The 27700-nt window shown below is 45.0% G+C and overlaps 1 protein-coding gene across 6 annotated transcripts in view; it reads left to right on the top strand.

Annotated features, from left to right (window-relative positions):
• Positions 1-27700, top strand: part of ARHGEF3 (Rho guanine nucleotide exchange factor 3) — a 563072-nt gene that overhangs the window by 468743 nt on the left and 66629 nt on the right. Inside the window, exon 1 of one of the 6 annotated variants that reach the window (XM_082266506.1) lies at positions 23143-23458. The exons of the other annotated variants lie outside the window; for them this stretch is intronic. Coding sequence (XP_082122632.1) covers positions 23372-23458 — 87 coding nt within the window. The 5' untranslated portion in view covers positions 23143-23371. Of the gene's footprint in view, positions 1-23142; positions 23459-27700 lie in introns of those variants that run through there. 6 annotated transcript variants of the gene reach the window in all.

Genomic DNA, 27700 nt, shown 5'->3' on the forward strand with positions numbered 1-27700 from the left:
GTAAAAAAAAATCACAATAAGCGTATTTTGATTGGTTTGCGCAAAAGTTATTGCGTTTACTAACTAAGGGAAAGATTTCTGTCATTTTTGGTGGGTTTTTTTTTTTAACGCGTAATGGCGGCGATCTGCAATTTTTTTTGCGGGATTGCGACATTGCGGCGGACAGATCGGACCCCTGACTGACATTTTTGACACTTTTGGGGGTACCAGTGACATTAGTACAGTAATCAGTGCTATAAATATGCACTGTTACTGTAAAAATGACACTGGCAGGGAAGGGGTTAATTTTATTAAAGAGGGAGGGGTTAATGTATGCCCGGTGCTTACTGACGTGTGTGGGGGGAGATTAGTGAGTGACACAAGGACAGATCGCATGTTCAGCTATGCTGAACACTGCAATCTGTCACTCCTTGTCCAAACTCGATTCTCCGAGTGCTCCTCCCCTGGCCCGACTCCCGCTGTGACTGAAAACAGCGGGAGCACGCCTCCGGCGGCGCGCGTGCACCGCCTACAGGGGGAGGAGTCCATCGACGTAGGTCTACGTCGCTGGACGGAATCGAGACACAAAACAAGGTAATTGGCGTAAGAGGCAGGGCCGGCCCTACCATGGGTCCCAGTGGGACCAAGGGACCCAGGCGGCACTTAGAGAGGGGCGGCCCCCGGCCGCCTCTTCTCTTCTTCGGCTCAAGTCAAAAAAAAAAGGTCCACGGCTGGCCCGACATGCACACTGCGCATGTGCCGCCGCTCGGGAGAGCCCGTACACGTTCGGCCATGTACAGGCTTTACCGAGCGGGGGCGGCGGCGCATGTGCAGAGACGTGTTGGCGGCGGACGGCGCCATTTTCAAATCTAAAGCCTCAGGAGCAGGTAAGTGACACTCCTCCACAGCCACACTACCTGCTGTTATGCGGGGCTGCGGGCATACTACAGAAGATGCAGTGCCATGTACAATGCCCCCAGCACTGCATCTCCTGTAGTATGCCCGCAGCCCTGCATTCTCCTGTACCATGCCCGCAGCCCTGCATTCTCCTGTACCATGCCCGCAGCCCTGCATTCTCCTGTACCATGCCCGCCGCCACATTCTCCTGTACCATGCCCTCAGCCCTGCATTCTCCTGTACCATGCCCGCAGCCCCGCATTCTCCTGTACCATGCCCACAGCCCTGCATTCTCTTGTACCATGCCCTCAGCCCCGCATTCTCCTGTACCATGCTCGCAGCCCTGCATTCTCCTGTACCATGCCTACAGCCCTGCATTCTCCTGTACCATGCCCGCCGCCGCATTCTCCTGTACCATGCCCGCACCCCCGCATTCTCCTGTACCATGCCTGCCACCGCATTCTCCTGTACCATGCCCGCAGCCCTGCATTCTCCTGTACCATGCCTACAGCCCTGCATTCTCCTGTACCATGCCTACAGCCCTGCATTCTCCTGTACATTGCCCGCAGCCCCGCATTCTCCTATACCATGCCCACCGCCGCATTCTCCTGTACCATGCCCGCAGCCCTGCATTCTCTTGTACCATGCCTACAGCCCGGCATTCTCCTGTACCATGCCCACAGCCCCGCATTCTCCTGTACCGTGCCCGCAGCCCTGCACTCTCCTGTACCATGCTCGCAGCCCTGCATTTTCCTGTACCATGCCTACAGCCCTGCATTCTTCTGTATTATGCCCGCAGCACTGCAGGGCACTGTGGCACTATAGACAGTAGAAAGCCTGGTGCGCTCATCTGCCCAGTGTCTACTGCTCTGTCCTGCTCCTGCTGTCACTTCGTACACACTCACACCCCTCTGACTGCTTTCCTAGCCATATAGAATGTGGGGGCCTTTTGGAGGGCGTGAATTTTTTTGGGGGGGGGGGTGGGGGGGGGCAGCATTTCATTCTTGGACCCAATGTCTTGGGCCAGCCCTGGTAAGAGGAGATCACTGAATCAATAGTCAGACTGTGGGTTTTAAGGGGATGACAGTTTGGGGGGGGGGGGGGAAATGTCACAGAAATGTACTGAAGCTTCTGCCCACTGTAGTGGCTGCTTGTGGAAGAGGTAAAAGTTGCTCTGGAAGTAGAAGAGGGAGAGAACACTCAGCACCTTCTAAGTGCAGCAGAACGATGATTTAATAAGGTATAAAAAAAAAAATACTCACAATGGTAAGTTTTTTAAAAGAATGTAGTAACATATAAGGGTCTTTATCCCGATCCTGGGGGTCCTTAGTGGCGATTTCACTGCTGATTCTCTCGGCATAGGGGAATTCCTTGGTGGTGTAGCCGAAGCATTCGGAGTCCGTGGAACGGACGGGGAGTAGGCATAGAATGACCGTGACGTCAATTTCTGGTCGTGATGATCTCTCTACTGATTGACCAACAGAGTTTGATTGACAGCAGTGGGAGTCAGTGGCACCACTGCTGTGTCTCAGCCAATCAGGAGGTAGAGTCCCAGATGGCTGAGGCACTCATTGACATTGCTGCATAGAGATGGGGCTCAGGTAAGTATTGGGGGGCTGCTGCACACAGAAGGCTTTTTATCCCAATGCATAGAATGCATTAAAGCGGAGTTCCGGTCTCAAATACCTTTTTTAGCTAAAAATTCCCCTATAATACTAATCCATCACCCTTTACAGAACCGCTATTCTCATACTTACAAGGTGTACGGTATTGGATTTTAGTCAAAATCTTACTTTTAAAAACGCTGTCTGGGCGCGGCCATCTTAGATGTGGGCATCTCAAGCCGCAGTGTAATCTGCTGTCTCCTTCTTCCTGATTCCAGGGAGTGTTCTGGGAGTTCTTCCTGATTCCAGCCTCCTGGGAGTGATGACAAACAGCTCCCAGGATGCAATGCAAAGGTGGAAGTGATGTTGGTGGCCGTGGCTACAAAGGGGGGAGAAGGAGGAAGTACAATCAAAAATGCCCTGAAAATAAAGTAAGGGACCCCCCAAAAAAATTGAAAATGCCCAATTGTTGATCAGCATAGCGAGCACTCCAGGAATCACTAAAGTTGCAAAATAGGCCGGAACTCCACTTTAAGATAAAAAAAGCTTGCTGACTTTACAACCCCTTTAGGCATATCACTGAAGTGTCAGAAGAATTAAAACTCCAACATGCAATCATTTAAGGTTAGAGGGGATCACCAGTAGGGCTCATAAGCATTTGGCAATGGAGATGTGGTCTTGTGCCAGGACCCCTTCTGGAGATGATCTCGTAGGATCTTTCTTTGTGTTAAAGGTAAAAGAGTTGCAGGAGATGTCATCAACATATTATTGATGGCTCCAGGTTCTCTGCTTTTCTCGTTTAGCAGGAGAGAAGCCGATCATGAAGCTTCCAGCCTGTAATTAAAAAGGAGCATTCATGCAGAGCCAGGAAGCCGCATATTCAGTTAGGTTGAGCTCCACTAAAAATGTGTATCAAATAATCAGGAAGCTGTCACTAACATGTGATTCATGGCTTCTGAGGCTTTTTCTCTTAGAACAGTTTTTCCCAGCCTCAGTTCTTAAAGTACCCCCAACAGGCCATGTTTTGGGAATTTGCCTTGGATAGAATAGCTCTCGTAAATACAAAGCCATTGGCATTGACTCCTCCAATCCCCGCTGAGCAGGCGGATGACAGCTCCGTCTCCGCTCTGTGTGTGGAGAGGGAGCTGTCAGATCCCCGCTGTCCCCTATGGGGGAATCGGAAGAGAATGGACCGCCTGTCCGTTCTCATCCGATCCCATCTGATTCGATCCGCTGGACGGATGGAAAACAGGGTTTCCATCCGTCTGTATTTCACGGACAGGATCGGAATCGGATAGCAGCGGGTGTCAGCGGAGATGTCTTCGCTGACATTCGCTGCCCCATAGGGATGCATGGAGGATCCGATCAGGTCCGCCTAAAAAACTGACAGGCGGATCTGATCGGATCGTTCGTATGAAAGGACCCTTAGTAAAAATCGTATAAATAACAAACAAATAAAACCAGCCAGCTCAACATACAGTGAACACTGCCAGCATAGACTCCCAACACCATATGACATCAGTCCTCTTTTGCTCTCTCTCCCCCCACCAGCATGCTTCTTGCACTGCAATGCAACTGATTGTCTCCCTATTCAGCTTCTGCCTACCCCAGTCCGAGCTCTGCTTTAATTTGTCATACAAGGGGCTGAACAGAAAAGAACTAACAGACTTCCCCATTTACACAAGCAAAGTGAATGGTGGAATCCCCCTCCCCAGGACATTGCATTCTGACAGTGGGACCTGTCGCTGTCTCTGATGAATGACTTAGGCAATTGGCTGCAGCTGCCGATTGACAAAAGTTTTCCAGTGTGTCTCTTCAACAAAAGTTGATCAAGTGACCATCTTCTGTTGAGCAGGAATGGTCACACTGGGGTTCATTTACTAAAACTGGAGTGTGCAAAACCTGGTGCAGCTATGCATGGTAGCCAATCAGTTTCTAACTCTAGCTTGTTCAATTAAGCTTTGACGGAAAAACCTGGAAGCAGATTGGTTTTTATGCATAGCTGCAGGGCCGGACTGGCCTACCAGGATACCGGGAAATTTCCCGGTAGACCGGCAAGTCCCCCCTGCATCTCCTGCACTATGCCCAGAGCCCCTGCATCTCCTGCACAATGCTCGTATCACCTGAACCTGCTGCACCATGTCCGCAGCCCCTGCATCTCCTGTACCATGCCCTCAGCCTCTGCATCTCCTGCACCGTGTCAACAGCCCCTACATCTCCTGCACCATGTCCGCAGCCCTTGCATCTCCTGCACCATGTCTGCAGCCCCTGGATCTCCTGCACCATGTCCACAGCCCCTGCATCTCCTTTACCATGTCCGCAGCCCCTGCATCTCTTGTGCCATGTCCGCAGCCCCTGCATCTCTTGTACCATGTCCACAGCCCCTGCATCTCCAGTACCATGTCCGCAGCCCCTGCATCTCCAGTACCATGTCCGCAGCCCCTGCATCTCCAGTACCATGTCCGCAGCCTCTGACATCTCCTGTACCATGTCCGCACAGCCTCTGACATCTCCTGTACCATTTCCGCAGCCTCTGACATCTCCATGTCCACACAGCCTCTGACATCTCCTGTACCATGCCCGCACAGCCTCTGCATCTCCTGTACCATTTCCGCAGCCTCTGACATCTCCTGTACCATGCCCACACAGCCTCTGAATCTCCTGTACCATGTCTGCAGCCTCTGACATCTCCTGTACCATGCCCACACAGCCTCTGTATCTCCTCTACCATGTCTGCACTTTTACCACTTTTAACTGGAATTTGCTCATATATATGAAGCCCTATATGCTTTCATATTTGTTTTATCTATATATATGCATGGTTTTCCCTTTTATGAACAAGAAAATAATGGCGCTATGCTGTTGGGTCGGTATAATAAAACTATGGGGCTGGTATGAATTTATTTCCAGGGCCAAATTTTATTCCCAGTCCGGCCCTGCATTGCTGCACCAGATTGTGCACTCTCCAGTTTTATTAAATCAACCCCACACTGTTTGAAATTTGGCTGCTTCAGCAGGGACAATTTCATTCAGTTTATGGCCAGCTTTAGGTTGGGTTCACACTTATGCAAATTGGATGCAGATTTCCGCGCATCCAATTTGCATGACAGGAGAGTGTGACCAGCTCTCAATGGAGCTGGTTCACACACCACATTTGTAAAATTGTGTCTTTGGCTCTTACTCAGGTGCGAATTCAGGCAGAAATTTGGACTTGATTCACACCTGAATCGGTGAACAAGGACGCACTGGACCACTCACACTACTGTAGCACGATGTCAAGCATATGTGCGGTTTTGCATGGTTTTCATGCAATGCTGTACTTGCATGACAATCTACTTCACTCAGTTGCCCTACATGTGACAAACGTGGCAAAGAAACTTTACCGCATTTGCAACACGCATGCATGCTCATGTCTTGCTGTGTTTGGGGTGCCATTAACATTAAATAGCACCACAAGCATGACAAGCGATTTTGCGTGCATTCAGGCTACTGCCAGGTGTAATTCAGGTACGCAGGCTGCATTTAAATGTGCGTTTAGCCACTGTGCAAATCCCAACGGCAGGAATCGACTAAGTCCTACAGCTAGTTTTGACAGCTGTGAGCAGATAGCTGTGGCCACAAAGCCTTTACACTGCAAAGACAAGCTGTCTGAAGCCACAGTTATATGTGTCTGTTACCTGCGGAGATCACTGGTGCGAACGACCAGGAATAACTGCGGCTGCTGACAGCCTATCACTGCAGTGTATAGGCTCGGTGACCATAGCTATCTGCCCACAGCTGTCAAACCCTGCAGCAGGTATTAGTAGATTCTTTCCAGTGGAAATCGCACCGTGGATAAACACCTGTGTGAATGCAGCCTTAGGCCCCTTTCACACATACGGACCGTTCGTCCATTTTTCATCCATCCATTGACGGATAAAAAACGGACATCAATGCATTCCTATAGAAAAAACGGATGTAAATGGATGATCATCCGTTTTCATCCACTTGCGTCAACATCCGTTTTTTTTTTAACGGATGAAAGCTCTATTTTTCATCCGTTAAAAAAACGGATCAGACGAAGAAAGGTTGGAAAAAAAAGGATCAGACAAATGAAAAACGGGTCACAACGGATGAAAAACGGATGTGAAACATGTTGACTGAAAAAACTGATGACAAAGAAATGCGACTGAACTGATGAAATTAACAGTCCGTTTGTGAGAAAGGGGCCTAATATTTATATTTTTTACATTTTGTTTTTTAAATTGCATGAATTTTCATATTTTTTTTCTTTTTTTCCTGAAATTCAACTTCAGCAAGCAGCAAGGTTATACCAGATTTATTGGTGATTTTTACGCATATGCAAAAAATAATTTCTTTTTAATACATTCTTTGCAAGAAGAGCACGAGGCGGTACAGAACATATCTTTCACTGATGTTTTTTACATGATAATTTGATTGCTATAGAATATTCCAAAATCTTTAATGCATCTCCCCAGCCAGCTCTCAGCACTTAACATTACACTTACACTTTTCAGCAGAAAGAAAAAAAAAAATATATATCTGGCGCCGCTTTTACTCTATACATAAAACTCACAAGCGCAGGAGCCAAAATGGAATGTATAAGTCATAGTTACTGATTCAGGAAACGTTTACATTTTTATTCCATGATGATCTAAGCTCCAACCGTTTACTGACCTGGAGTTTTAATCACGTCTGAAAATGTTTCAGCTCCATCGCTGGTCCTTTATGATTGCCTGGAGCAAAGTGAAATGTCTTGGCTGACAAGTTGTAAAGAGAAGGTCTACTTGTGAACCTGTGCCTTCCACAGCTTTCCCCAGAGGCAACATTCATTCCTCCTTGAAAGTGCTCGCTCTGCTCTGGAATTTTCATTGCTTTCATAACTGAAAGGATTTTCCTTCTTTTGTGTGTGCCAGCGGTGCAATATCACAGTATCTGTGCCCTGACTTAAACCCCTGCAGCAGCTTTGTGGTGTTCAAAGCTGAGAACAATTTGTTTACAAGATCGATTCAGCCAGTCACAGAATTAAAATGGTGCTTCAACATTAAAGCCCCATTCAGGGTTAAATAAATGTTCTTTTATTATATTATCTATCCCCCTCATCTTCTTCTAACCCATGCTGCTATGCTTTTTTTTCTCCTAAATCCTCCCTACAAGTCTCTCACCACTACCGGTTCCAGTTGGCGGGACCACAGATCCAGGGCTGCAATGCCCCCCTCCCAGATCTCTGGTCTCTAAGGCTCCGTTCACATGTAGGCGTTTTGGGGCGTTTTTGGGGAGTTTTTCTGCTCTAGGATCAGCTCTCAAAACGCCCAACAAGACAAATCCTATTCATTTCAATGGCCCCTGTTCACATCTGAGCATTTTGACGCTGTGAGCAAAATGCCCAACGCTCAAAAAAGTACATGAGCTTCTTTTTGGGCAGATTACAGGCGTTTTCCATTGGTCTCTATTCAATCTAAAAATGCCTGCACAAAAAATGCCTGTAAAAACGCCTGCAAATCGCGGTAAAAAACGTGTGAAAACGCTACGCTCAGGTGTGAATGTAGCCTTACATTCCCTTTTTGATTATGTTGTCCTCTTCTGGATCCTGAGAGAACACCGCTGTTGGACATTCAATAGAAAGTGTCCACATCATGCACACAGTGACCTGGACACCTGAAAAAGTAAACAGAAGAATGCAAATTCTCCTATCCCTACCAGCCAAAGAAGTTGCTATCTTAGACTCAGATCAGTTATGACACCAGCCATTTGATGGCATTTGAGATCACAAACAACTGTGGCAGTTATCTTTTACAGCATGCCCTGAATTTAACTTTTTGGGGGAAACCATTACATTGATGGGTTTAGTTTCTCTTTAAGTGTTGGATATAGATTTTTTTTTCATCCAGCAATCAGATAAAGGAAGTGGGAAGGAGCAGTGGGCAAGGGTTGAAGATTATGCCCATCTGGTTCCCTACTGCCCCCCTGTGTTGATGTTGTTCTTTTCTGAAACTTGAAAAGAACATTTATTGGAAGTGTCCATGTCATACAGGCACTGATGTGGACCCCCCCAAGGAAGTAAACAAAAGAATGCGGCATAAGGTAAGTAAAAAAGGGCCTTTAGATAGAGATTTTTTTAAATCAAGCAATCAGAGGGGGGTCACCAGGTGAAAAAGCTCAAGGAAAGAAAAACAATGCTGTCAAGAACACGTAAGCTACAATATGTTACATTTTGGTTCCTTGGTTTAGATATACTTTGAAAATTGGCAATTGACCACAAAAAAGGTCTTCCATTGGCCTGTTTGTGAAAAAGTGTGCTAATATTCCCCACTGCCAACAGTATATAATATCCATTAGTTTACCATTGAGTCTTTCACATTGGACAGAGAAGTAACCTTGTTAACTATTGAGGCACTCACAAAGGATGGGGAAGTTCCCCTTGTTGGCCACTGAAGTGCTCACGTTGAACATGGAAGTTCCTTTGTTGGCCACTGGACAATGGACAGGTTTCTAATGCTGCATTAGGGTTTTGTTGCTTGTTTGTATTAATAACGCTGAAGCCTGCGTTCAAGTGTGGATAGCCACCAAACGTGAACTGTTAGTAAGACTAGCCATACTTGTTATTATTTCTCTTGATAGATTCCTCTATCCACGTGAAACAGCATGGATGGAGAAATTTTGCCGGCTATTGTATTCTGACAGCTGATGCTCCCGCGGCTTTCAGAATGCCGCAACAATGACTGCATTTGGTTGGCTGCAGTCACTGGTAAGCCAATCATTTTCCACCCAGCTACTTCGATTTTCATATCGAAGTTTGTTCAACCATGTATAGTCAGCATAAGGCTTGAGATTATGAAAACACTATCCTATATATGCTGTATATAAGAGATGGCAATGAAAGATAGAATGGTGTTTCTGATTCCTTGAGTATTAGCTATATATTACAGTTTTAGCATTTTAATACATAATATTTAAGGAATTTGATTTTGCTAATTAAAGGCAAAATTTGGTTTTAAAATGCATTTCCTGTGAAAATGTGTTCTAAAACTCTCCATTGCCTACAGCATATTTTTGCCGCAAAAAAATTAATGAACTTTCTTAAAAACAAAAAATTTTGAACGAAAATTCAACTGAAGAATCTGCAAATTTGTATTAAATACTGTATCATCCTAAAACTATGACCCAGAAAGCACATTAGAGATAAGGGTTAAATCTTTACAACAACTCACTGAAATGTTATACAGCGTATGCAAAATCAAAACACCTTTTATTAGATTTGGATAGAGAAGGGAATCATTGAGACTCCCTGTAGTTTTTTATTTTTTGATTGTGTGCGTCCCCTTGAGGAATTTTTTCTTTACTTCCTATCTCAGGGACAAAACAGGAAGTGACGAGCAAATCTCTTCCCTCTTAAGGTGGTTGTACATGGCTATTGTTTTTTTTCATTCAGCCAGGAATGCCCCCCACCGAGACACCGTATTCTGACAGCGCCACTATCAGAATACACTAATCATTGGCTGAAGCTGATTGGCTCTTCAAAAGAAGTCAAGTAAACAGTTGAGCAGGGGAGCCCACACCCTGATCAAAATTCAGCGGATCTACTGGGCCAGTGTATGGCCAGATTTAGACACTGAAATAGATGTCCCCATCAGAAGGCTTTCCTTCCTTGGCTTTTTTTTTCGACAACTTTGATTTTGGATTTCCCACTACCTTCTCTACCAGAGATAATGAGAACAATGATAACCATGATAAATCGAGAGAGTGGATCTGCCATAGCATGAACATAGATAGCAATAAATCTTGACTTTATACAGACATTGGGCTTTACATGCACTTTAAATGGTTGCAATATTTTTACATGGGTGTTTCAGTTATGGCTCCCTAAAAGAAAGTTTTAAATAATGAATGATACTTAGATTTCATTTAAGTTCCACTGAAAGTATCAAATGTGTTTCAAGATGCATAATTCTTAAGGCTGTCTTGTGAAGAAGTAAATGGAATGAACTGCCCCAAAGCGTCACAGTTCAATAAAGGTCTATGTCTTAATTGTAATCATCTGGGTTTGAATCAGAAGCCACACAAAAAACCTTCTGTCTTATAACGCATGAGATCATCAGGACGTGTGTTATAGTGGTGTTTGTTACATTTTAAAAAATCATTTGGTGGAATGTAAACCACTTTAAAGAGACACAAATTAAAAAAAAAAAAAAAAAAAAAAAAAAAAAACTTAAACTGGTAGAGTATACAATCACGAAGAAATGTGCTGTTCCATAAATGTGTTTGGTGCTTTCAGCAAGGACTCTGGGTAATAATCTGTTAGCTACAAAACTCCAGACTCAGACTTGGTATTACCTCATATCCAAGGGAGTCATTATACCCATAGCCCATGCAACTTCTTTTGGGCCCAGGAGCGTGGGAAGCCCAAGGCTGTCTGGCAGTATATCGAGCCAGCAATAACCATCAGCTAGCACATTAGTATAATGAATGTGTACAGTTTTTGTTCTAGAAATCAGTAGTAGGAATCATATTAAAACTGAACTCCAGGGAAAGCAAAAATTCTCCTTTGCCGTAGTCTTTTAGGTCTTGGGGAACAAGAAAAGTCCTTTTATTTACCCAATCCTCTGCTCCTGCTCCATCTATGCTGTAAGTCCAATGCCTAAAGCCTCTTTTCCCCTATGCTCTGGTGGTTGCAAGAACTTTTAAATACTCAAGAACAGTGCAGTGTCAAAAGCCCAGCACTGGATGTGAGGACGAAGAGGAACAATCCACAGCTGGAGCATAGGGAAGCACTGGCTGTTGCGGGAGTGGATTGGGTAAGATACATGGCTTTTCCCATCCTCTAAACCAGTGATGGCGAACCTTGGCACCCCAGATGTTTTGAAACTATATTTCCCATGATGCTCATACACTCTGTAGTGTAGCTGAGCATCATGGGAAATGTAGTTCCAAAACATCTGGGGTGCCAAGGTTTGCCATCACTGCTCTAAACCAATGGTCTCCAAACAGTGGCCCACGGGATGGATCCAGCCCCTTGCTTGCCTTTATCTGACCCTTGGGGCACTATTCCTCCCACTGACACTAACAGGGGGGAACTATTCTTTCCACTGAAACCAAGGACAGGGCACTATTCCTCCCACTAATACCAATGATGGGACATTATTCCCTCCACTTACACCAGTGATGAGGCACCATTCCTTCCACTGACAGCACTAGTGGGGCATAATTCCTCCCAATGATCGAAATTATGAAACACTATATCTCCCACTGGCATTAATGATGGGAAACCATTTCTCCTACCGACAACAATGATAGGGTGCTATTCCTCCCACTGGCACCAATGAATGGGACACTATTCATTTCACTGACCCTGACGATAGGGCACTATTTCTGCAACCAACCCCAACAATGAGGTACTATTTCCTCCACTCTGACACCACAACAGTGGAGCATAATTCCTCCCACAGATAAATGGAACACGGTCCTGCCACTGACACCAATGATGGGCCACTGTTCCTTCCACTGACACCAACGAAAGGGCACTATGCCTTCTACTGACACCAATGACGGGGCACTTTTCACACTCACACTATAACCAATGATTGCGTACTATTCCTTCTTCTACAGACCACAGGTACTATGTCATTTTTTTTACTCCCACTTACCAGCAAGCCTGCGGCATTGTTTTCTCCCACTGACCCTGGGGCATTTTCATCTCCCACTGACCACAGTCCAGCCCCCCTAAAGTTTGAAGGACAGTAAAAGGGCCCTATGTTTGGAAAGTGTGGAGATCTCTGCCCTAGACCTACATGAGCATGCAGGGTCATCCCCACTGTAAGGTAGGATTTTTATCTTTCCTGGATTTGGGCTTTAAGGTAAACGGAAGGAAGCAGGTACGACCACACTAACGCTCATGCATATAGCTGCAAGGCAGGGGGTACATAGTGTGCATGAACATTGAGAACCTTTTAAAACACTTCCCTATGACCCAAAACTGCTGCATACAGCCATCTATGTTCCAGTACTTGCATAAAGCATGCAAACAGTCATATGCCCCAAATTCAGACAGTCTGAGAATGAGGGGGTGATTTTGTCACAAGGCCTGATATAGTTATGGTACTCTGCAAAATGTATGCAAGTTCAATCAGGCTCTGTAAGAAAAAACATGGAAAGCAACTATTTTGTTGTGTTCTTCGATGTGTATGTGTGTGAACTTGCTGACCTTTGTACAATTGCTGCTGTGTTTACTCATCACATTCTGGCTTGACAAACTTGTAGCTGTCTAAAGATTTAGGTAACACTTCGGGGAAAGTGATGATAATTACACTTGCATAGTATATACTGCCATTTGCTGTACTGTAGCCAGTTACATTGGAATGGCCATGTAAAGTGTTTCTACCAGGGCTGTCCTAATAGCATCATGGACCCATGGGCAAAGTAATGCACTGGGGCCCCTACCAGCCTACTCCAATTTATACACCTACTCTTAGGCTCCATGTACACGGGACGTTGTTAAAAGTCCCTTTGAATGCTGGAATTTTTAGGACGTTTGAAACGTCCGTTAGGTCGCGTTTGCACCCGCGTTAAGCGGGCGTTTGCGTTTAGAACCGTTCCTAGAGGTCAAAAAAATTATTCCCCTTTAAAATGGAAAAACGTGAACGCTAAACGCGGGTCATCGCGTTCGGTCGCGTTTGGCCGCGTTTTTGCGTTTGAAACGCCGGGAAACACACGTTCGAACGCAAATAATTGCGTTACAAAAAATGTCCCTGAACTCAACTGCCTGCAAATGACTGTAAACGACCCTGTGTACATGGACAGATACGATAACATGTAGGTGGGTTCAGGGGCTTCTGAAAAAAACGCCCAACTGCTCCTAAACGGCCATTTACAACGTCCCGTGTACATGGAGCCTTAAGAATAAAAAGCAGCAGCAGTAGTAAGATGCTCTGCCTCTGGGATTCTTTCTTAATCTCTGCAAAGCACTGGAAGAGCACTGGAAACAGCGGGGGGTATGTAGAGGGGAGAGAAATGTAATTCCTATTGTAGATTTAGCCCTGTGACAGACTGCTGCTGTACCTGAAACCCAGATTCCGAGACACTGCCCAGGACATGGTCTTCCCAGGACCGCTTAGTAAAAAGCGTGACTGTCCTGGCAAATCAGGGATATTTTGCATGTATGATGTAATGCAAGATTATCATGGAACCCACGTGGCACTGCCCAGGGGTGCCCATGCATTAAGACAGCCCTGGCATCTACATATAAATGGATGTCAGCTTGGTTGAAGGAGAACTTTGCTGATCAGTGATATCATCATTTTAACATGGCCTCTACAGGACATCCACAATCTAGAAAATACAGTAAATGACCAAAAGTATGCAATGCAGCTATTCAACACCCCCACCAAACTTCCATAATGTTTAAGGGACAAAATAGAGCCATTATGATAATTGTATACAGTGTGCATGGCTGAATGTTTGAGGGAGGTTAAAGAGACCCTGCCCCCAGACCATTTATTTTAACAGTTTTCCCATAAGATTATAAAGTGTGTACATTTTACGTACAGCATTTTAGGCATATTCTTTACCTGTAAAAGCCTTCCTTGTGTAGACATCCAAAAGCCCTGGAACTGCCTGCAGCTGGGTGTCACCATCTTAGATGTGATGTCATCAGACAGGTATGGCCAAGCTGGACCAATGTAACTATGCAAAAAAGTCCTTACCTAAATGTAATCTTTAAGCTGGAACTAAAGTTCCACTTTTACCTGCTGTGAGCAGGCAGACTTTCTATTGCAGAAGAGACATGTAGTGTCTATTCGGCCAGATCAACGCTGTGTGAAGGTCCTGTTCCAACCAATGAGGAGCCCCAAAATCTGCCACAGGAGAAGATTCTGGCACTGTAGAGACCATTGGAAAGGGGAGTATCTCTGCCTTTATTTCTGCTTTAAGGACACATGCCCAGGAAGTTTTTGTCCACAATAAGGCAAAAAATACCTCTGGACCACTGTTGCCAGGTTTGACTTTACACGCACTTCTAAAAATTCAACTGCTCTGCTCTTGTTAGGAATAGAGCAGTTCCTATACTGTTAGTTTTTTATCGTTCAGCCAGTAGATTAACAAAGTGGAAAGAACAAACAAAGTGTAGCCCCCTAGCTGGGATATCTAAGCCCCCGCTACTGATAAGCAGCTGCAGCTAGTTGGCTGATCGAGAATAGTTTTCTAACACGTCCCTCCTGTTGAGCGGAAACTGCTTAGCATTGATTGAAATTGAGCTGGTCCCTGCTGAACTGGTCAAATTTCATTCAATGTATGGCAAGCTTAACAGTAATCACTTGCATTGGACAGTATGGGAATATTTTGATGAGAAGAATTAAACTAGGGTGACCAAACGTCCCTGGTCCCAGGGACAGTCCCTGGACTGAAGACACTGTTCCGCACCATGGCTGTCCCCGGTTTTTGTACCCGGATTGGATTTGAATTTTGCCGCCTCCTCCCTACATACCTCCCTTTTCAGCCTGAACAAAACAGCGCCCACTGTCACAGGGACTGGAGCCCTGCTTGCAGTGCAGGGTCTTCCAGGCCGGCTGTAACTTTAAGGGAGGCCGGCTGTAACTTTAAGGGAGGACAGATGAATCCTGGTCCTCCTGACTCTTGACCTTGAAGCACGCTACGCTTCCACGTGATGATGCTCAGTAGTACCGGGAAAGTAGTAAATGAGAGAGTGAGAGGGAAGAAGCTGCTTGTCAAGTGTGTGTCAACCACCGACCCGTCCCGATTCCAGAGGTTAGTAGTCTGCAGAGCGGTTAGTTGACGCTCTAAGCCAGTGTTGGTGAACCTTGGCACCCCAGATGCTTTAAAACTATATTTCCCATGATGCTCAACTACACAGCAGAGTACATGAGCATCATGGGAAATGTGGCTCCAAAACCTCTGTGGTTCCAAGGTTCGCCATCACTGCTCTAAGCCATCCAGTGACTCCCATTCATAAAACTGGCTAAAAAAAGAAACATACCTGGGAGTCACTGGTTGGCTGAGAGTGTCAGCTGCCTGCTTTCAGCCAACCAGAGGCGCGGCTGGGAGATCGACGTTGGAACACAGTCTTTGGGGTTAAACCATTCGAGAACGGTTTAATCCTGACACTGTAAAAACTTCATTTCGATTAAATTGTTACAGTGCCTAACTGTTCCTTTAACATTTGTAGTCTTATAACAGTTAGCTCTTAATATTTGATCATTTATGTTCGAAGGTATCCTACGTGTTGTTACAATGCAATCTTTTACTGTTCTGAATTGTTAATTTATATTGTTATTGTTAAACCAAAATTCTTTGGTAAGAAAAAAAAAACTAAATATGCATTGAAAAGTTTTTTCTCTATCTTATCTTCTTAGTATTTGGTAGATATAACCCAAAAAAATTCTAGGAAGTATCTTTTTTTTTTTTTTTTTATCCCATGGACAAAATGTGAGAAATAAAGTATATATCATACAATCATTCCATAAACACATACCACTAAGCCCCCGTTCACACTGGGGCGACCTGTGAGGCGACCTGGTCGCCTCACAGGTCGCCGCAGGTCGCCTCCCATAGGGAAGCTGCGGACCCGTTCTGATAGGAGCAACACAAGTCGCTCCGACTCAGAAAAAGGGTCCGGAGCTTCTTTGGGGCGACCAGGAGGCGACCGCCATAGACTTCAATGTTACGAAGTCCGTGGCGGCTGCTCCGAGGTAGCGGCGCGCTGCTCGCACCGCGACCTCGGAGGTCGCGGTGCGAAGTAGCGTCGCCCCAGTGTGAATGGGGGCATACACTGCATATATCAATTGAGGAATATATGCTTCTAAAATAGTTTACCATTTGCAAAACAAATATATATATATATATATGTCCCCGGATTTCATTTTAAAAATGTGGTCACCTTAAATTAAACTGATGCCAACTAACAGGTCAGGAAAAAGCATTTTAGTTTTTTATGGATCAGCGTTAACTGAACTTGCTGCTTTGTCTCCATGTGTAGCTGGGCATTAGCTCCCAATCTGTACACACAGCTCCCACATTTACACACAGGTAGGTTGTAGTCATGTAAATGAGATAAAGGATTGGGCACAAAAAGTGAGTTTATTCATAATGTGGCCATTAAACAATTCACACGTCCACAATAGCCCCCCTTCAGAGAGCAGAAAAGCTGTGAATAACACCTGGGCTCTCTGTGGGAAAGGCTTAAGTAATTTTGTAAGCCAGAAATCCCATTGACATGGTTATGGAGGCTTCATATTGGCTTGTTCAACATGACTTACAGATGCTAAGACAATAATTGTAATTAGCAAGTTACTAGTTAGTAACAATTAACTCAAAGTTCCCTGAATGAAACCAGCACGCAACAAGTAAAGTTAGAACTATAGATCTGCATATCTATTCGGGGTCAGATAGAAAAAGTAAAACTATGGACTTGTGTCTGTTTATACAGGCCTGCCTCCAATCAGGCCCCCTAAAAAGAACCGGAAGAGGACACCATTCTGTTCCATTTAGGCGGATTGGAGGTGGCTGGGTTAAAAAGAACAGCAGAGTCCATTAACTCCAGCATCCGACCGACTCCTGATCAGCGCTTTCAGCCAATGGCAGAGAGCGCTGATCGGAGTATTCTGGCAGGGGTGCCTTCCAGGGGCAGACCTGGCAACTTTCGGCCCAGGGGGCAAGTAAAAACCAGAGGCCCATGGTTTAGTGACCCGGCCCCCCTCCCACTTTCCCAATCCTCCTCCTGACCCCCATTCCAAGCTGAAGCCCTGCACCTGATACTCTCCAGGTTTCTGACCTGGCCAGCAGGGGGAGGTTGGGGGGAGCTTGGGCAGCTCGGTTGGGGCTGGCCGGGGCAGAAGATTCTCCAGTGGGGCAGAAGATTCTCCAGTGGGGCATTAACCGGCCTCTGCTCAGACACAGTTTACACCATCTATGCTGGGGGGGAGAGGCCTGCGCTTTGTCCTTGTCTTCAACCCGCACTTAGTAGTCAGTGGCAGGGACTCTTTACTTCTTTTCACCAGAAATCCTTTGCAGCCGGTTCACACTGAGGCGATCAGACTTCGAGGGGCGACCTGTGAAGTCGCGACTTCGGCGCGACTTGCAGGGACTTCACATAATGGAAGTCAATGCAAGTCGCTCCCAGGTCGCCCCAAAGTAGTACAGGACCCTTTTTCTAAGTCGGAGCAACTTGTGTCGCTCCTATTAGAACGGGTCCTGTGCTAATCAATGGCGAGCGACCGAGCGCGACTTGTCAGGCTGACAAGTCGCCTGACAAGTCGCGCTAGTCTGAATGGGGTCTTAGGCATGTCTTTGGCAGAAGTGGTGCAGCCTTTTTACGGGGAATCAGAGCAGCCCTGTCAGAACACAACAGCTCAGCAGGGGAGATTGCTGAACTAACCTCGCATGGTTAGTATAGCGGCTCCGCTGGGTTGAACGAAATAAAAAACGAATAGTGTGTTAGCGGCTTTAGTTTGGTGTATGGCTTCTGTACACAAATTGGAAAAAAGAGCAGCAAATCATGTTTTAAAGTGTATCTACAGCCAATTTAAAGCGGTAGTATACGGCTTTTTTTGACTTTTAACTACAGGTAAGCCTATAATAAGGCTTACCTCTAGGTACAATTAATATCTCCTAAACCTACACGGTTTAGGAGATATGTGCTTTGCATGCAGCCGCTGACGCGTGCGGCGCATGCGCTCTGAAGGTCCGGCGGAACTTCAGAGTTCCTTGCCGAGAATTGCCGAAAAATGACTCCCGCGCGCACGCCGAGGGATCATGTCCGCTCCCACAGCGGTGTACGGGGATCCGTGTCGGGGCTTCGTTCTAAGGTAAGTGTTTCATAATAAGCTAATATACAATGCATACTAGCTCATTATGCCTTTGTCTTGCAGGGTTTTTTTTTTTTTTTTCTTTGAGTTTACTACCGCTTTAAAAAAAACAAAACAACTTCTGGATAAACCAGGAGTAGGGATGGGCTCAGGCGTGTTCGGATCCTAGTCCCAACCCACCTGAGCAATCCCGCCAGGAAGCCGACACTGCACACCACCAATCATAGGCAGCTTGTGTATGTGCCGTGAAGGCTTCCTGGTGGGATTACTCAGGTGGGTTAGGACTACAATCCGAACAGGCCGGAGCCCATCACTAAGCAGGAGATGGGTAAATCCCCTGACAGGTCTGTGTTTTTCTATTTGTTGTCTGTGTCCCAATGGGAGGATTTCCTTTCCCTTCCTGTTCTGGCGAGGACATCTCTCCAAAGTAGGGGAAATCTCGTCTTTAAAGTGGTTGTAAACCCCCATGTACTGTTTGTACCTCTAGGTAAGCCTACAATAAGGCTTACCTATAGGTGCTGTAACTATCTCCTAAACTTGCACTGTTAAGGAGATATTTACATTGCATGAAGCTAATGACGCCATTGGCGCATGCGCTCTGAAGGAGCGTCCGCCCGTGCCATTTCTTCAGAGCCCTGTTCCGTGACTGGTGGCTTCGTCGCGCATGCGTGGGAGTGAGGTCACGTGGCTTCGGCCAGTAGCACAGCGGAAGTCTGCAGACCAGGAAGGAAGGAGGGTGAAGATGGATGTGGCCTCCATCGGGGACGACGCGGGCTTCGTTTGAAGGTGTCATCTAATGTGCTAGTATGCATTCCATACTAGCACATTGTGTATTTAGTTTGCAGGTAAACAAAAAGGAATTTTTTTTCAAGACTTTACTTCCTCTTTAGGAGTTTGTTAACATGCGAGCGAGGATGGGCTGTATGGCACATACGCATACAGTCACATAAAAAATTTTCTAGCTTTATTTTATTCCAGGGATGTGGCACATATATGTGTGTACATGCGTATGTATGCATGTAAAAATACTGACAAGCAACGCAGATTTCTGACTTGTCGATGCTGATCTATATGCAGCTCATGTGTACACACCAGGGGCGTAACTACAGGGGTTGCAGGGGTTGCAATCGCTACCGGGCCCCATGCTCCAGGGGGCCCGGTAGCAAACCAGTGGGTGAACTTCTAGGATCTCAAAGGTCACACTTGCGACCGGGCCCTGGCATTTCACCACTGTGGGGAGGCCCCAAGATTGCAGGAAGGGGGCCCACTGCAGAACTTGTGAAAGGATCCTGATGCGGGACCATAATAAAAGGCCATGCAATGCGATTAAAGAGCCCCAGGATTAGTGGGAAGAGCCCCGGGCTTGAAGGGAAGGGCCCCGGCCAGGGGTCTGGGGGGCCCTTCATGGTTTCTTGCATCGGGGCCCTGAAGGTTCTAGTTACGCCTCTGGTACACACCTGTGTGAACAGGCACATTGAAAACAATGGTCTGAATTTACATCATTAAAAAAGCCTGTTTTCCTAAAATGCTGCGTTTTTAGGCAGCAGTGTAAAGCAGGGTACACAGTATGAGAAAATCAGACAAACGTTCTTCCGGTTCTCCTTGATTTTTTTACAGCTGGTTGAAACTGAGGATGGTACTGTATGAAAATTCTCGAACGACAAAGGCTTTTTTTTTTTTTTTTTTTTTACTATTGTTTATTGTTTCTGATCATGCGCAATACTTTAGTTCATTATCCTCCTACTTAAACCATACGAAACAGTACATATTAAATGAAAATCATTAGTTCTGTTCACGTACAAGAAAAATTTTGGAGTTTGCCCCTTTGGAAATTTTAGTTTGGAAAGTCTGTATCAGATGTTGAAAGTTGTGTACACACTATACGAAAATCGAATGATCGGTCCTCATATGGAATTTTTCTTCTGATTTAGGCTCAGTTCACACTTAGCAATGCAGGAACCACAGCGATTCCTATGCAGGTTCCCGCATCGCATCTGACTTGCAGGCTGCTCTCTGCTGCTACTCTCTCTCTGCTGCTACTCTCTCTCTGCTGCTACTCTCTCTCTCTCTGCCACTACTTTCAGGCTGCGGTCGTCGCTGTAAAGTTAAATGACACCCTCTAAATCGGTTTCCAGAACACAGTTCGAACTGTGAAATTGGATGGGAATCGGATCACATGGGTCTGAACACTCATGTGATCTGATTCCAGTGCGGACCAAGAAAAAGGGCCCTGCACCATTTTGGTCTGAATGGGATTTCAGCCATACAAACTATATGGCTAAATTTAAATCGCACATGTGATCTGCACAGCAATGTGATGTCTGGCATTGCATAGTGTGAACCCAGCCTAAGGCTAGGGTCACACTAGATGCGGTGCGTATTTACCGAGAATTTACTGCAAATCCGCAGTACATCAAAATCGCAGCTTGTAAATGCGAACAGATTGCAGAGTGTATGTTGAGTTAAGGACACACCGAAATCGGTTTTCAAAACGCAGTGTGATTTGCTGAAGCAGATCCTATGGATGTGAACACCCATGTGATCCGATTCTGGTGTGGACAAAAAAAGGTCCTGCACAGGTTTGGTGCAAATGCAATGTGATTTGAGCCATACAAATCCATGACTTGAATCGCACCCCAGAGACACCGCATGTAATTCACACAGGAATGCGCTGCAATTTTGGTGTGAATTACATGCAGTGTCCCGCATTGCCTTACTCAGTGTGTAACCCCAAGTGGCGAGGCGTACACCCGCATACAAACGTGTGACTTGTACCGCAGCAGATGTGTATCCCTATCTCAAAAATATGCCCCCAGTTTATTTTGTATACCAAAAAGTTCCCATGTGAGCCTTTAGTGCTAAAAAATATCACTGACAGTACTCAAGTGTCTTGGGACAGATAGAGACCAGGCAGGAGTCCTAACCCTTGCCTGTCAAAAAACTAGAAAAGAACTGCTACATTATGGTTCAGTAAAGTACTTTTTGGTTTATTTAGGACCATCACCCAATATCCTGAGTTTCTGAAAAAGTGTTGTCTCTGGATACACTTTACCTGTCAAAGCTGCAAGAAGTAATCCCTCCCTCCCCAGGCACCTAGCAGGAGGGACTGGACTGGAGTCCCTCTCAGTACAATTAGTGTCCAGGTATAGTATTCAGTCTACAGGGTAATAGTCAGATTACAGGGTAATAGTGTACAGGGTAGTAGTCAGTGTACAGGGTAGTAGTCAGTGTACAGGGTAGTAGTCAGTGTACAGTGTAATAGTCAGTGTACAGTGTAATAGTCAGTGTACAGGGTGATAGTCAGTGCACAGGGTAATAGTCAGAGTACAGGGTAATAGTCAGTGTACAGTGTAATAGTCAGTGTACAGGGTAGTAGTCAGTGTACAGGGTAATAGTGTATAGGGTAATAGTCAGTGTACAGGGTAATAGTGTATAGGGTAATAGTCAGTGTACAGGGTAATAGAGTACAGAGTAATAGTCAGTGTACAGGGTAATAGTCAGTGTACAGGGTAATAGTCAGTGTACAGGGAAGTAGTCAGTGTACAGGGTAATAGTCAGTGTACAGGGTAATAGAGTACAGAGTAATAGTCAGTGTACAGGGTAATAGTCAGTGTACAGGGTAGTAGTCAGTGTACAGGGTAATAGTCAGTGTACAGGGTAATAGTCAGTGTACAGGGTAATAGAGTACAGAGTAATAGTCAGTGTACAGGGTAATAGTCAGTGTACAGGGTAGTAGTCAGTGTACATGGTAGTAGTCAGTGTACAGGGTAGTAGTCAGTGTACAGGGCAATAGTCAGTGTACAGGGTGATAGTCAGAGTACAGGGTAATAGAGTACAGGGTAATAGTCAGTGTACAGGGTAATAGTCAGTGTACAGGGTAATAGAGTACAGAGTAATAGTCAGTGTACAGGGTAATAGAGTACAGGGTAATAGTCAGTGTACAGGGTAGTAGTCAGTGTACAGAGTAATAGTCAGTGTACAGGGTAGTAGTCAGTGTACAGAGTAATAGTCAGTGTACAGGGTAATAGTCAGTGTACAGGGTAATAGAGTACAGAGTAATAGTCAGTGTACAGGGTAATAGAGTACAGAGTAATAGTCAGTGTACAGGGTAGTAGTCAGTGTACAGGGTAATAGTCAGTGTACAGGGTAATAGTCAGTATACAGGGTAGTAATCAGTGTACAGAGTAATAATCAGAGTACAGGGTAGTAGTCAGTGTACAGAGTAATAATCAGAGTACAGGGTAGTAGTCAGTGTACAGAGTAATAATCAGAGTACAGGGTAGTAGTCAGTGTACAGAGTAATAATCAGAGTACAGGGTAGTAGTCAGTGTACAGAGTAATAGTCAGTGTACAGGGTAATAGTCAGTGTACAGTTTAGTAGTCAGTGTACAGTGTAGTAGTCAGTGTACAGGGTAATAGTCAGTGTACAGGGTAGTATACAGGGTAGTAATCAGTGTACAGAGTAATAATCAGAGTACAGGGTAGTAGTCAGTGTACACAGAGTAATAATCAGAGTACAGGGTAGTAGTCAGTGTACACAGAGTAATAATCAGAGTACAGGGTAGTAGTCAGTGTACAGAGTAATAATCAGAGTACAGGGTAGTAGTCAGTGTACACAGAGTAATAATCAGAGTACAGGGTAGTAGTCAGTGTACAGAGTAATAATCAGAGTACAGGGTAGTAGTCAGTGTACAGGGTAGTAATCAGTGTACAGTGTAGTAATCAGTGTACAGAGTAATAGTCAGTGTACAGAGTAGTAGTCAGTGTACAGAGTAATAGTCAGTGTACAGAGTAGTTGTTGGCTCTGCAGGTTGTCTGGTGTCAGTGTAGAGTGGAGGAGGGATCTGAGCGATCAGTGTGGTGTAGTGTTTCGATTGCTGACACCATAATCCTCGGAGCTCCCCTCCTCCCTCCTCTCTCTGCCTGCTCTCCGCTCTCAGTCCGGGTGATGAGATCGCAGCACTGGACTGCACAGGCTCGCCGCACTCCGGCAGCACCCTGGAGCTGAGGCTGAGCGTTCACCTTACCGATCCCCGCTCAGGATCCACTGTGACCACCCAAAGCCCCGAAGCCACCATGGTGGCGAAGGATTACCCCTTCTACCTGACCGTCAGGAGGGTCAATTTAACTTTGGAGGTGAAGACTGCAGCCAAAGCCAGCGAGGTATGGTGTATGATCTGGGTGGGTAATGGTCCCTGGTGTCTGAGTGGGCAATGGTCCCTGGTGTCTGAGTGGGCAATGGTCCCTGGTGTCTGAGTGGGCAATGGTCCCTGGTGTCTGAGTGGGGAATGGTCCCTGGTGTCTGAGTGGGCAATGGTCCCCGGGGTCTGGGGTCAACTTTCTATACAGAGAGGAAATGAAGGAGACTGAAATGTTCCATTATATCTTGGACTGAGTCCATAATGTCTGCTTTATTCTCCACTATGGACAGAGGGACCCCCAGGCAGAGGTCCTGGGCTGCCTGTCCATGAGTCTTGTGCTGGCCATACACTATACCAAAATCGGCCAAAATTAGGTCATTTGTACAGTTCTTTTGTTTTTCGGCCAGTTAATGGGGACAAATCAGTAATCGGTTGTGAGGTTTTTGAGCCGAAAAAACGAAGAACAAGTTTTGAATTTTTCTGCCAAACAAAGGATAAATTGAAAGGTTAATGTGTTTCTCGCCCAAACTGTTTGCACTAGGTATATGTGAAAAAAACTAACAAGAAACAAATTCATTTATGTCCATTGAACGATTTATCTGTCATTACATGATGGCACAATTGTTTGCTCTCACGTGTTCGTTTTTCGAAAATGAGTTAGAACGATTTCTCGTATAGTTTATGGCCAGCATAAAAGTTGTGACAGTGAGATGTAGACTGAGATGATTATGTATTGAGAGAAAGCAAGATAGCTTCCCTTTCTGGAAATGCTAGTTGCTTGGCTGTCTTGCTGGTCTAGTGGCTTCAGAGCCAGCTTTCTAGTAGTTGCTTTTGGTTGCAGTGCCTCTACATAAAGAATGAAGTGCATCCTTACCTATAATCCACAAAGCAATGCTGTGGCAAGAACACCTACCCAACCTTATCTATCTATCTATCTATCTATCTATCTATCTATCTATCTATCTATCTATCTATCTATCTATCTATCTATCTATCACAAAGTAATTCCTATGGTAAGGGTACCTACCCAACCTTACCTATGCTCCACATAGCAATTCCTTAGGCAATGATACCTACCCAACCCTACTTATTCTTCACCTATACATTTATATGGCAGGGGTGCCTACTCAACTTTACATATTCTTCGCATACCAGTTTCTATGGCAATAGTGCCTACCCAATCATATCTATTCTTCACATGCCAATTTCTATGGCAAGGGTACATACCCAATCTTACCTTACTGTCACATAGCAATTCATATGGCAATAGTGCCTATCCAACCTTACCTATTCTTCACATACCAATTTCTATGTCAAGGGTGCCTACCCAACCTTACCTATCATTTACATAGCAAATCTTATGGCAATAGTGCCTACCCAACCTTACCTATTCTTCACATAACATTTTCCAGGGCAAGGGTGCTACCCAATCTGACCTATCCTTCACTTTGCAATTCCCATAGCAAGGATGCCTACCTAACCTTATCTATTCTTCTCATGGCATTTCTATGGCAAGGGTGTCTCCCCAATGTTACCTATTCTTGTCATGGCAATTCTATGGCAAGGGTGCCTACCCAATGTTACCTATTCTTCTCAAAGCAATTCTGTGGCAAGGGTGCCTATCCAATGTTACCTATTCTTCTCAAAGCAATTCTGTGGCAAGGGTGCCTACCCAATGTTACATATTCTTCTCATGGCAATTCTATGGCAAGGGTGCCTACCCAATGTTACCTATTCTTCTCAAAGCAATTATGTGGCAAGGGTGCCTATCCAATGTTACCTATTCTTCTCAAAGCAATTCTGTGGCAAGGGTGCCTACCCAATGTTACCTATTCTTCTCAAAGCAATTCTGTGGCAAGGGTGCCTACCCAAAGTTACCTATTCTTCTAATAGCAATTTCTATGGCATTGGCAAGGGTGCCTCCGGAGCCATACTCATCCTTCACGTAGCAATTACTATGGCAAGGGTTCCGGGCCCAACATTACCTATCCTTCACTCAGCACTTTCTATGGCATGGGTGCCTATCCAACCTTACCCATCATTCACATAGAATTTTCTATGGCAAGGGTGCCTACCCAAATTCCAATGCCCCCTTTTTTGGTCAGTGGCTTCAATGCCCTGAACAGGTACACAGATCAGGGGTTTTCACTTTCTACATGCTTGTTTCAGCAAACCAGAGAACAGCCAAGTAACTTTCATTTTCAGCAGGAAGCAGCCTCTGTATTTTCTTCAGTACAAGTTTTCTTCTTTTTTTTTTCTTAAGCATTACTGACGAGTGTGTTCTTTATTCAGTTGCTTAAATATATTTAGTTTTTAACATATTTTATTGAATGCATCAATCAACCTCAATATTCAATATGATAATATACATGGATAACCGACTACATCAATATTCTGAAATACAGGACAACTTTTGTGCTTCCAGATTTTTTTTTGTGATTTTGTTCACTGATTAGAAGTGACTAGTGAAATATTCCAGCCTTGTACTATAGCAGGTGTTACTAGCAGTCTAATTCCTATACCCAGGAATGTGTTAAACTCAGCAGGCGCTGCGTTTTCCTTTGGATGGCAGTGGACATTTGCAGCTTGTCACTCCACAAAACGACAAAAAGAGAACATTTTCAAGCAGACCTGCCTGGACAAATCTCTTGCAAGGCTTTACCTGTCAAATGGTTCTAAAGAGTCGCTGGAGCCAAACCTAGTTTAATTTCCCCTGTAATCTCTTGTCAGTTGTTATAACCTAAACATGTCAGAGAAAATAATCATTTCTTTGAGTTCTTAATCCGCAGTGCATATGAAGCATGCTCGTGTTTTGCTATCTTGCAGCATATAGCAAAGGTTCTACAATGTTTATATTCTCCTACCTCTATATTTAGCTTCTTTAGAGAAATCTGTGAGTACAAGTGTCAGATCCTGGAGAGGGTCCAGAGACCAAAAAATATGGAACTAGAAAAGTTACTGCAAAGCTGTCAGAATCCTATGAATACATTGTATCCTGTGTGTTTGTAAACAGTCAAAAGAATTGGAATATTGATTCTAGGACCTTGCATACAAAGGATACGTTGTATGGTATTTGAGCAACTAGCAACTGTAAATATTTTGATGCAAACTATTCAGATCTTTTTATAAGTCATCTAGTCAATGGACATATAACAAAATAACCTAAGCTTACTACACATGTCACAATCTGATTGTACTATCTCCCTATCTTGCCATAAACTATATAGCGCTAGGCCTGCCTTATTAAATACAGATTGATTGGTTAGATTAGATAAGTGATCATATTGCATGGTTTTAGAAAATCTAAAGATGAGCGTTTGGTCAGATTGTAACACGTGTGGTCAGAGATTGTAACGCCTATGTTCAGAGATTGTAACGCCTATGTTCAGAGATTGTAACGCCTATGTTCAGAGATTGTAACGCCTATGGTCAGAGATTGTGATGCCTATGTTCAGAGATCGTAAGGCCTATGTTCAGAGATTGTAATGCCTATGTTCAGAGATTGTAATGCCTATGGTCAGAGATTGTAGCGCGCATGGTCAGAGATTGTAGTGCTCATGGTCAGAGATTGTAACGCCTATCATCAGAGATTGTAACGCCTATGGTCAAAGATTGTAACACCTATGGTTAGAGATTGTAGCGCCTATAGTCAGAGATTGTAGCGCCTATGGTCAGAGATTGTAGCGCCTATGGTCAGAGATTGTAAGGCCTATGGTCAGAGATTGTAAGGCCTATGGTCAGAGATTGAAGCGGCATGGTCAGAGATTGTAGCGGGTATCGTCAGAGATTGTAGTGGGTATGGTCAGAGATTGTAGCGCGCATGGTCAGAGATTGTAGTGCTCATGGTCAGAGATTGTAACGCCTATCATCAGAGATTGTAACGCCTATGGTCAGAGATTGTAACGCCTATGGTCAAAGATTGTACCACCTATGGTTAGAGATTGTAGTGCCTATGGTCAGAGATTGTAGCGCCTATGGTCAGAGATTGTAGCGCCTATGGTCAGAGATTGTAAGGCCTATGGTCAGAGATTGTAAGGCCTATGGTCAGAGATTGAAGCGGGCATGGTCAGAGATTGTAGCGGGTATGGTCAGAGATTGTAGTGGGTATGGTCAGAGATTGTAGTGCCTATGGTCAGAGATTGTAGCGCCTATGGTCAGAGATTGTAAGGCCTATGTTCAGAGATTGTAAGGCCTATGGTCAGAGATTGAAGCTGGCATGGTCAGAGATTGTAGCGGGTATGGTCAGAGATTGTAGCGGGTATGG

This window comes from Pelophylax lessonae, assembly GCF_965119305.1.
Source record: "Pelophylax lessonae genome assembly, chromosome: 8".
Lineage (NCBI taxonomy): Eukaryota > Metazoa > Chordata > Amphibia > Anura > Ranidae > Pelophylax > Pelophylax lessonae.